The sequence below is a fragment of the Hordeum vulgare genome, chromosome 3H (assembly GCF_904849725.1).
Source record: "Hordeum vulgare subsp. vulgare chromosome 3H, MorexV3_pseudomolecules_assembly, whole genome shotgun sequence".
NCBI classification, from domain to species: domain Eukaryota; kingdom Viridiplantae; phylum Streptophyta; class Magnoliopsida; order Poales; family Poaceae; genus Hordeum; species Hordeum vulgare.
Genome location: NC_058520.1, coordinates 476,347,450 through 476,358,428, shown reverse-complemented (window position 1 = coordinate 476,358,428; position 10,979 = coordinate 476,347,450). Strand labels below are relative to the sequence as shown.

The following is a 10,979-nucleotide window of genomic DNA, read 5'->3' as shown; positions in this document are numbered from 1 at the left end:
GGCGCAATCGTAGCCGGTATCCTTGAAGAGGGGATCTCGAGACCATCAGAAGGAGGGTTGTTCATCTCACCCCATCTTCGTCTTCTTCATCCTGGTCAGCCAAAACCCAAAACCGCCCCCAAACCGCTTAGAATCAATGGTAAGATCACATACCGTGGCCGGCTTGATGTCGATCTTCTTCGGCGCCCATTTGCATCTCACGGAAACTTTGAATCCATCGACCTCCAGCACGTCCCCTTCCTTGGGATCATCTAACTGTTGCAAAAAACTTCCTACCAAGATGTCATGTTCATCATCCCTCACCGTGATCCAACGTGACTCCTTGTGAAGGTAGATGAATCCTCGATGCTCGGTCTGTGAAACCAGATTTGTGTCGATGTAGAAAACCTCCCAATGCCGATGCGAGTCATCATTAGTGGTCGACGAATCTGCGGAGAGATCAATCTCAGTCACCGCGCCGGTGATCCCACCAATCTCCTGGCGGACCTCCTCTGGCACTTCGCCTCAGGCGGAATCGTCGCTCCCGTCATCTCTCCTTATCTTCTGCTTGAGCTCAATCGATGAATTTCTCGTTCGCCATGTGAAACGGAACGTGCCGCGCCGGCCGGAGAGAAACCCTAGGTTGAATTGGGCTACCGGCGGTGTGTTGGATCTCCGGCGGTGCGGTCGCCGAATCCGGTAATGCGACGGGGAGCGGCGTTGGTTCAGTTTGAGCCGCATAAGTTTACCATGATGATCTAGTTATTCTTTTTCTAGCTGATGGTCGTTGTCCTAAATGATCTAGACCAGGTCGGGTCCTCTTTGCCTTATTTTTTTGAGCTAGACCAGGCCTTACACGTAGTACAATCAGCCGGCGCCTCCAAACCCATGGGAACTGGAGACCAGAACGTGTTTTTTTAGGGGTGAAAGCCACTTAACTTAAATAACAACAAGATCAGGGATACATATAACGTGAGGTAAGATAGAAAGCCAAATATGGCGGCCAAAAGCTAAAGTAGTCGCTGCTTTTGAAAGCTTGTGAGCTTCAAGATTCATCTCCCGCTTCTTATGGATGTAATCAACTGAAATGAAGCCTTGCATCCTTTGCTTAATATCTTGGATCATTACTGCTGAGGGTCCCTTGTACTCATACTTCAGATGTGTGATCGTTGTCATATAGTCTGTAGCAACAACAATTCGCTCACAGCCCAAATCAGCAGCTAAAGATAAGGCCTTCAAACTCGCCATTGCTTCTAGGATTTCTGGATCGACCAAATCCTGAAAAGTAATAGCAGAAGCGCCCAAGTAAGCACCAGACTCGTCTCGACAGAGAACTGCCAAAGCCCCCTTGTCGTTGTTTCTACCCACAACAGCATCGACATGAAGTTTAACACTCCCAGCAGGCGGAGCAATCCATTTCGGACTCTGACCGTTCACCATGGGTCTGTGCAAAGGAGTTTCATCCTTTAAAATCTGCAGATCTAGCATGTATCTTTGGATGAACAGAAAAATGATTAGTGGAGACTGAAATTGCTCTTCATGGACAGCCTTTCTCTGCACCCACCAAATCGACCACAAGGTAACAATGAGTTTCACAAAAGTCTCATGCCCCATCGATTCCTGAAGCTCAAAAAGCCAGAGCTTAGCATCACCGTGATTGCAAGTTATCATGTGTTCCACCAGTTCATCATCGACTAAAGACTAGATGCTCTTTGCCATGAGGCATTGAACCAGAGCATGCTTCCAAATGTCTTCAGCTGCATTACAAAATGGACAAACATCCAATTCTGACATATTTCGGTTATGACGAACAACTTCTGTCGGAACCGAATTCTTGGCTAAACGCCAAGCAAAATTACGAAGCTTTGCTGGCACCTTCATATTCCAAAGCTTCTTCTAATGATGCATATTACCTCCAATGTTAGAATTCTCCGAAACTTCATATAGCCGATTTTCTCAAACTCTCTTCGTTTTCATTAGAAGTCTGTACGCACATTTGACAAAAAATAATCCAGATCTCTCATAATGCCAAGCCAACTCATCTATTCCGTTATAAGAGCTCAGTGGGATGTTGACAACCCTCTGAACATCAATCTCCTGAAGATGTTCACGCAAATGATTCTTGTTCCATCTTCTGTTTGTCGGATCGATAAGATCTGAAACGAGCATATGCGGGTTATTACTTCATGGATGTAGTGCACGAAGCATGTGATCCCTTGGGATCCAATTATCATTCCAAATACTTGTACCGAGCCCGTTGCCAATTCCTCGAATAAGACCGTGTTTTAAAACAGAGGTGTCCTCGCATACCGCCTTTCAGATCTGAGACGGATGACTCCCAACCTCTGCTTCAAGCAAATCAGAGTGAGGAAAATACACCGCCTTTAGTATTTTTGCGTTGAGAGGCTCCGAAGAGATCAGAACATGCTGAGGGACCAAATGACACGGTTTGAAAGGCCTTACGCTCAGCCGGCGCCCCCAAACCCATGGGCCTAAAACCGTCCAACAAATCGCCGTCACAACCCAACCCATGTGCCCCCAACCGGCCCGCCTGACGCAGTGCCCTACTTAACACATCCACCACCGCTCCCAACTCCCAACACCGAAAAGTTAAAACCAAAGGGAAACCAAATGCAGAAGAACTCGACCATGGGGAGACCGCTCCTCCTGCTCGCCCTCCTGGCCACGGCCCTCGCAGCCACCTCGGCCCTCGGCCGCCGCGGCGTGCTTCTGGGCGGGTGGAGCCCCGTCAAGGACGTGAACGACCCGCACGTCCAGGAGCTAGGCGGGTGGGCGGTGGCCCAGCACGCCAGCCTAGCCAAGGACGGGCTGCTCTTCCGCCGGGTGACGCGCGGCGAGCAGCAGGTGGTGTCCGGGATGAACTACCGCCTCTTCGTGGTCGCGGCGGACGGCTCCGGCAAGAGGGTGACCTATCTCGCGCAGATCTACGAGCACTGGAGCAGGACCCGCAAGCTCACGTCCTTCAAGCCGGCTGCCGGCGGCTAACAGCTGATCCGCGCGGAGCGCTGCCGGTTAAATTCATCTGCTCGTCCTTTCTGTGTGTACGTACAGTAGTAGTACTGCAGCTAAATAAATGAGTCGGGTGGTTTGATCGTCAGGCATTCAGTTCCTGACATGTAATATTTGCTTTCCATGGCAAATAGAAAAGGGGAACCCTACGTGTTCGTCGAATGACTTTTGAAAATTATCCGTCACCTAGCTAGCCGTCGGATGTCGATCTAACGCCCCGCATCCCCGTCGCATGGTCAGAAGTTATTTCCTGAAACGACGCTCGAGTTGCAGAAACTTTCGCTTTGTTGCAAGAAATAAACTTTGAATCCGTTAATTTCTGAAACAACGGTCGAGTTTCAGGAATTTTTGTAACGAAAGTCACGTTGCAGCTGGGACCCATGCTCAATGAAGAGTCGGACGCGCGAGCATGGACGCATCTCCAGCGAGGCAGAGAAGCTCCCCGGCGGCGGGAGCTCGCCGGCGTCCGCGCCACACACCTCCTCGTTCACCGCGCGAGGTGGGGATCCGACGAGGGGCTGGATCTCGTCGGCGAGGTGGGGATCCGGCGAGCTGGCGAGGACCAACGGCGGCGGCGGTTCACCAGACTCCGGCAGGCTCGTCCCCGGTAGTAGAGGAGCCAAGACGAGGAACCTGGAGTGCTCCAGCTTCAGCCCCGTTCCTAAAACAACGAGCCAGTTTCGGGAAATGGTTCGTGATCGAGGCGAGATTTAACAGACGAGCGGGCGGCGGATGGATCAACCGGATCAACCGGTGGAATGTAATCTTTTCCCAATAGAAAATGTGACTACTCTAAAGATTGTTGTAATGCGGAGCTTTCAAAAAACATTTGTTGTAATGGATGGTTTGTTTGTGTCGTCGGCCAGTCTTCGTCCGGTCATTGGTTGATTTCAAGATCACGTGCTGGATATTGTAAGTATGTGGACAAAAATTAAACAAGAAAAAGATTTAGACATAAGCCGCGAGGCGACGAAAAAAAGAAGATCTACTCTCGAGACATAACAATATTAAGGTTATGATAATTCAGTTTTTGTCATTTATATTATCTCCAAACAGGACATATTATGTTGTAAATTATAAAAATTAAATGAACAGATCATTAAAAACTCACAATCTACACTACATCAGATAAAATCAGATTATGAATTACTAATGATCCACTATCCTTATAAAGTTGGAGATAATTACTAATTTCTGCCACCACGATCCTTTTTTTTCTCCTCAATGCACGCACAAGACAGACTATTTATCATAATCTAGTCTCTAAACATGGATTTATGTTTATATAATCTGGCCTCTAAAATGCGCATCTAGATTATTTTTATAAACCTGATTATATAATCTATCTTCATAATTTAAATTATCATAATATATTTTGGTTCCAAACAGGGCCTAAGCTCCTTGGTTCTCGTTTTTTTAAAAGATACAACATCGTTGGCATTCATTGATAATAGCAGAGAGCAACAGAAAACAATAAGGTGATGAAGGTCCTAGGACCAAAAGATTCGAAGATCAAAGAAAAAAACAGCAACCCTCCGTACAATCCACACAAGACAACGCAGCTCCGACTCCAACGATGAACTACGAAGAAACTAGGCAAGGTTGACGTCACGGAGGATCATGGAACGAACCGACTACCACGCGTCATCATATACCACCTGACACCGCCACCGCGGCTTCAACTTCACAACAACAAGCAGTCGAGGCAACTCCACAGACACTTCGCAGAAGAAGAGTCGACTACCACGACCAATACCATACCTCCGATATTGCTCATCACCATCATTGTTGCCACACAAGGCACTGTACACGTCCAATCATAGGAAGCACCAGAGGGGATCAAGAGCTTCAAGACGACGCCGTAATAGGGGAACGACGCTGAAGACGACGCCATCGCCCGACCCTGCATCGGGATGTGGGCTTTCACCCGAAGAACATGATCCATGAGCATAAGCTGTGAAGAATCCAAACGACGCCTCCAAGGAGAATAGCGAAGCCCGCGGGAGCCGGCGGCCGGCCAGCATCGGCCAGGCTTTCACCCGGTGCACCCACTCACATGCAGTAGGCCGAGGTCGACCCGTACCTCCACTGGACCACGCATATCCCCCATCCGGCGAGCACACCACCACTGTGCAGGACCACCAGCCTTCCTCCTCGACGACGGGCCTGCAGAGACCATATCGGGTCCTGCACCCTGCATCCAACCGCGGATGGAGCCTCCCTCCTCCGTCAAGCAGCAACCGAGCACCACCACCATCCGGCAAGTACAGGTCATGGCCGACCCGCACACAACTACAGCAGCCGCATCCTCGAACCTCTCCCACAACGCGCCGCAACCAGCTTCCGGCTTGGACATGCCCAGATCTGGCCGGCCTGTGCGCAACCGCGCGTCGTCGCCTCCCCAAAACAAGCCCCAACATGCTAGCCGGATCCGCCACACCGGAACGAAGGATGCACACTGCAGCAGCCGGTCGTCCGTGCAACCCCACACCTCCGCTCGCCTCGCGCACCGGCGACTGTGCCAGATCCGCGCAGCCCCGAGCCATCCCCACCTGCCCAAGCGAGATCCGCACAGCCCCGCACCTGTAGCGCGCCATGGCGCAAGCACGTCGCGAGCGCGCCCCACTCGCACTCCTCCACACACCTCACCTCGCTGAGCTCCAGCCCCCACCAAATCGGGACACCCGCGCGCCACTTGAGCCTGTGCGTAAGTGATCGACGGCCCCGCCGCCGCCTATACTGCACAGGCTTTGCCCTGCTGAACACACTAGCGACGGCAAGGGGAGCAGCCGCGGTGGGTGGCCTCCCGACGGCGGGCTGGATTTTGCTCTCCCGAGCCGCCCATGGGAGCGGCGTGAGAGAGCCTCTGTGAGAAAAGTATGTTTTGGACGTGTGATCTGCTGCTTGGTTCCTGCCAAAATTTAAAGATGAGCCTCCTCTTTTATTTTTGCGATAACAATGAAGGTCGCGGTGAAGACCTTTCAAAAAAATTTGTGTTTCGCTCCTTCCTAATTTTTCATGAGACATGCATCATCAAGGAGGTGATGACCTTTCTGTGGTCATCTCCACCATTAAACGCCTTGAGCCAATCATCAAGGAGGGGAAACCCTAGCGCAGCCCTCCTAATGGGAAGTGCAGTGAGCAGGCCGGTCCAATGGCCCCGAGTGGACAAGGCCATTTTGGTAGCTGCATCTAAAAAAGGCGATGGCGGTGTGGTATTTTAAGTGGGCTGACATACCATGTTCGGCCTGCTGTCGGGGCGGATGGTCATGCACATTTTGCATAATAGCTCTCTTAGCTAAAATGCATTTTTTTATTGGCATAAAAGAGCCGCGGGAATTCGATTTTAGGGCCAATTATTCACGTCTAGGACGCGCTTAACATGCTATCTTAATATACATGCTTCTATTATACTCCCTCCGTTCCTAAATATAAGTCTTTTAAGAGGTTTCACTAGGAGACTACATACGGATGTATATAGACATACTTTAAGGTATAGATTCACTCATTTTGCTTCGTATGTAGTCTCCTAGTGAAATATCTAAAAAGACTTATATTTAGAAACGGAGGGAGTATGTTTTTACTGATGTAGATTAATTTTTGCTTACTTCTAATCACTATGTAATACATATTTTAGCATGTTATGAATATTGGAACATCATTTTGATGAATAAAATGTATCATCATCGTTTTTATGTCATGGATTACCCGATGTAACCCCTTGATAATCATTGATGGCCGGAATCAATAAACTGGGAGTCCATCGAGTTGGCACATAAGGGGTTCTACTATCCCATCTAGCATTCGACGTGGAGGTCATAATTAAGTCTTAGACTCGGGGCAAACAACTTGGAGACCCAGACGGTCCCCACCATTCATAGGGTGAATTCCCGGTTGCTACACTTCCTTCAACTTCATCTTCATGGTACCCTGTGTAATGTGTACATGACAGAATGAAGTGCCCTAGCATTTTAGATCACTCTCAAAAAGTGGTTTGAGAGGTTGGATCACATTGTTTGTCCCCGAGGAGAGGAGGAGTAGAACCATTGTTGCGCAACCATTTGGGTATTTCCACATTGTCCACGGGGGTCACCATCGGATCCCATGGCGGCACTTTATATGTACCCATGGTACGTAGAGCCATTGGCGTCCCCCTCGACTCATTGTTGATGTTATCCTAGCAAAGATTCTCCTATGTGGAGAAACTTAGCTGACTTGATATCTATGCTAGAGTGAATGCCCCTCTCATTTACCCGCTTGGCTTCCCATTTGTTCATAGTTCCTTTGTTATAGTGATACACTCATCTCCGATGGGTTGCACTCCGTTAGAGCAAAACCTTATTCATCATTTGGCGATTGAATGGTGTTTGCATTCATCTATTTATTTCTTTATTCATTTTTGATAGCTTGTTATGTTCTAAATGTTGGAATTATGCCCTAGAGGCAATAATAAATGTATAGTTATTATTATAATTCCTGTATCAAGATGATAGTTTATTATCCATGCTATAATTGTATTGAATGAAGACTCATTTACATGTGTGGATACATAGACAAAACACCGTCCCTAGCATGCCTCTAGTTGGCTAGCCAGTTGATCAATGATAGTCAGTGTCTTCTGATTATGAACAAGGTGTTATTGCTTGATAACTGGATCACGTCATTGGGAGAATCACGTGATGGACTAGACCCAAACTAATAGACGTAGCATGTTGATCGTGTCATTTTGTTGCTACTGTTTTCTGCGTGTCAAGTATTTATTCCTATGACCATGAGATCATATAACTCACTGACACCGGAGGAATGCTTTGTGTGTATCAAACGTCGCAACGTAACTGCGTGACTATAAAGATGCTCTACAGGTATCTCCGAAGGTGTTAGTTGAGTTACTATGGATCAAGACTGGGATTTGTCACTCCGTGTGACGGAGAGGTATCTCGGGGCCCACTCGGTAATACAACATCACACACAAGCCTTGCAAGCAATGTAACTTAGTGTAAGTTGCGGGATCTTGTATTACGGAACGAGTAAAGAGACTCGCCGGTAAACGAGATTGAAATAGGTATGCGGATACTGACGATCGAATCTCGGGGCAAGTAACATACCGAAGGACAAAGGGAATGACATACGGGATTATACGAATCCTTGGCACTGAGGTTCAAACGATAAGATCTTCGTAGGATATGTAGGATCCAATATGGGCATCCAGGTCCCGCTATTGGATATTGACCGAGGAGTCTCTCGGGTCATGTCTACATAGTTCTCGAACCCGCAGGGTCTGCACACTTAAGGTTCGACGTTGTTTTATGCGTATTTGAGTTATATGGTTGGTTACCGAATGTTGTTCGGAGTCCCGGATGAGATCACGGACGTCATGAGGGTTTCCGAAATGGTCCGGAAACGAAGATTGATATATAGGATGACCTCATTTGATTACCGGAAGGTTTTCGGAGTTACCGGGAATGTACCGGGAATGACGAATGGGTTCTGGGAGTTCACAGGGGGGGGCAACCCAACCCGGGGAAGCCCATAGGCCATTAGGGTGGCGCACCAGCCCTTAGTGGGACTGGTGGGACAGCCCAAAAGGGGCCTATGCGCCAAGGATAAGAAATCAAAGGAAAAAGAAAAAAAAAAGGGAGGAGGTGGGAAGGGAGGGGACTCCCTCCCACCAAACCTAGTCCAACTCGGTTTGGGGGGGGGGGAGAGTCCTCCCCCTTGGCTCGGCCGACTCCTTGAGGGTCCTTGGACCCCAAGGAAAGGCCCCCCTCCCTCCCACCTATATATACGGAGGTTTTAGGGCTGATTTGAGACAACTTTTGCCACGGCAGCCCGACCACATACCTCCACGGTTTTTCCTCTAGATCGCGTTTCTGCGGAGCTCGGGCGGGGCCCTGCTGAGACAAGGTCATCACCAACCTCCGGAGCGCCGTCACGCTGCCGGAGAACTCTTCTACCTCTCCGTCTCTCTTGCTGGATCAAGAAGGCCGAGATCATCGTCGAGCTGTACGTGTGCTGAACGCGGAGGTGCCGTCCGTTCGGTACTAGATCGTGGGACTGATCGCGGGATTGTTCGCGGGGCGGATCGAGGGACGTGAGGACGTTCCACTACATCAACCGCGTTCTCTAACGCTTCTGCTGTACGATCTACAAGGGTACGTAGATCACTCATCCCCTCTCGTAGATGGACATCACCATGATAGGTCTTCGTGCACGTAGGAAAATTTTGTTTCCCATGCGACGTTCCCCAACAGTGGCATCATGAGCTAGGTTCATGCGTAGATGTCTTCTCGAGTAAGACACAAAAGTTTTTGTGGGCGGTGATGTGCGTTTTGCTGCCCTCCTTAGTCTTTTCTTGATTCCGCGGTATTGTTGGATTGAAGCGGCTTGGACCGACATTACTCGTACGCTTACGAGAGACTGGTTTCATCGTTACGAGTAACCCCCTTTGCTCAAAGATGACTGGCAAGTGACGGTTTCTCCAACTTTAGTTGAATCGGATTTGACCGAGGAGGTCCTTGGATGAGGTTAAATAGCAACTCATATATCTCCGTTGTGGTGTTAGCGTAAGTAAGATGCGATCCTACTAGATACCCTTGGTCACCACGTAAAACATGCAACAACAAAATTAGAGGACGTCTAACTTGTTTTTGCAGGGTGTGATTGTGATGTGATATGGCCAACGATGTGATGTGATATGTTGGATGTATGAGATGATCATGTTGTAATAGAAATATCGACTTGCACGTCGATGGTACGACAACCGGCAGGAGCCATATGGTTGTCTTTATACTAACGTTTGTGCTTGCAGATGCGTTTACTATTTTTCTAGGATGTAGCTTTAGTAGTAATAGCATAAGTAGCACGACAACCCCGATGGCAACACGTTGATGGATGATCATGGTGTGGCGCCGGTGACAAGAAGATCGTGCCGGTACTTTGGTGATGGAGATCAAGAAGCACGTGATGATGGCCATATCATGTCACTTATGAATTGCATGTGATGTTAATCCTTTTATGCACCTTATTTTGCTTAGAACGACGGTAGCATTATGAGGTGATCTCTCACTAAAAAATTTCAAGACGAAATTGTGTTCTCCCCGACTGTGCACCGTTGCTACAGTTCGTCGTTTCGAGACACCACGTGATGATCGGGTGTGATAGACTCAAAGTTCACATACAACGGGTGCAAAACAGTTGCGCACGCGGAACACTCGGGTTAAGCTTGACGAGCCTGGCATGTGCAGACATGGCCTCGGAACACATGAGACCGAAAGGTCGATCATGAATCATATAGTTGATATGATTAGCATAGGGATGCTTACCACTGAAACTATACTCAACTCACGTGATGATCGGACTTGGGATAGTGTAAGTGGATCATGAACCACTCAAATGACTAGAGAGATGTACTTTTTGAGTGGGAGTTTAGCATATAATTTGATTAAGTTGAACTCTAATTATCTTGAACATAGTCTAAGTCCACTTTGAATATATTTGTGTTGTAGATCATGGCTCACGCGATAGTCATCCTGAATTTTAATACGTTCCTAGAGAAAGCTAAGTTGAAAGATGATGGAAGCAACTTTGTAGACTGGGCTCGTAATCTTAAGCTAATCTTACAAGCTGGGAAGAAGGATTATGTCCTTAATGCTGCGCTAGGAGATGAACCACCCGCTACGGCTGATCAGGATGTTAAGAACGCTTGGTTAGCACGTAAGGAGGACTACTCAATAGTTCAATGTGCAGTCTTGTATGGCTTAGAACCGGGACTTCAACGTCGCTTTGAGCGTCATGGAGCATTTGAGATGTTCCAGGAGTTGGAGTTTATCTTTCAGAAGAACGCCCGGATCGAGAGGTATGAGACCTCTGATAAATTCTATGCTTGCAAGATGGAGGAAAACTCGTTCGTCAGTGAACATGTGCTCAAAATGTCTGGGTACTCAAACCGTCTAGCTGAGCTGGGGATTGAA

The 10,979-nt window shown here is 48.3% G+C and overlaps 2 protein-coding genes across 2 annotated transcripts; one reads left to right on the top strand and one right to left on the bottom strand.

Moving 5' to 3' along the window:
• Nucleotides 1–2,572: 2,572 nt before the first annotated feature.
• LOC123440231 (cysteine proteinase inhibitor 8-like) lies at nt 2,573–3,171 on the top strand. The gene has a single exon (XM_045116800.1). It carries the CDS (start codon nt 2,611–2,613, stop codon nt 2,983–2,985), a length of 375 nt encoding a protein of 124 aa, XP_044972735.1. The 5' UTR covers nt 2,573–2,610; the 3' UTR covers nt 2,986–3,171.
• A 1,420-nt stretch (nt 3,172–4,591) lies between these two features.
• Nucleotides 4,592–6,001, bottom strand: LOC123440230. Its single transcript, XM_045116799.1, has one exon. The coding sequence runs from the start codon at nt 5,604–5,606 to the stop codon at nt 4,827–4,829; it is 780 nt and encodes a 259-aa protein (XP_044972734.1). The 5' UTR covers nt 5,607–6,001; the 3' UTR covers nt 4,592–4,826.
• Between the last annotated feature and the right edge of the window lie 4,978 nt (nt 6,002–10,979).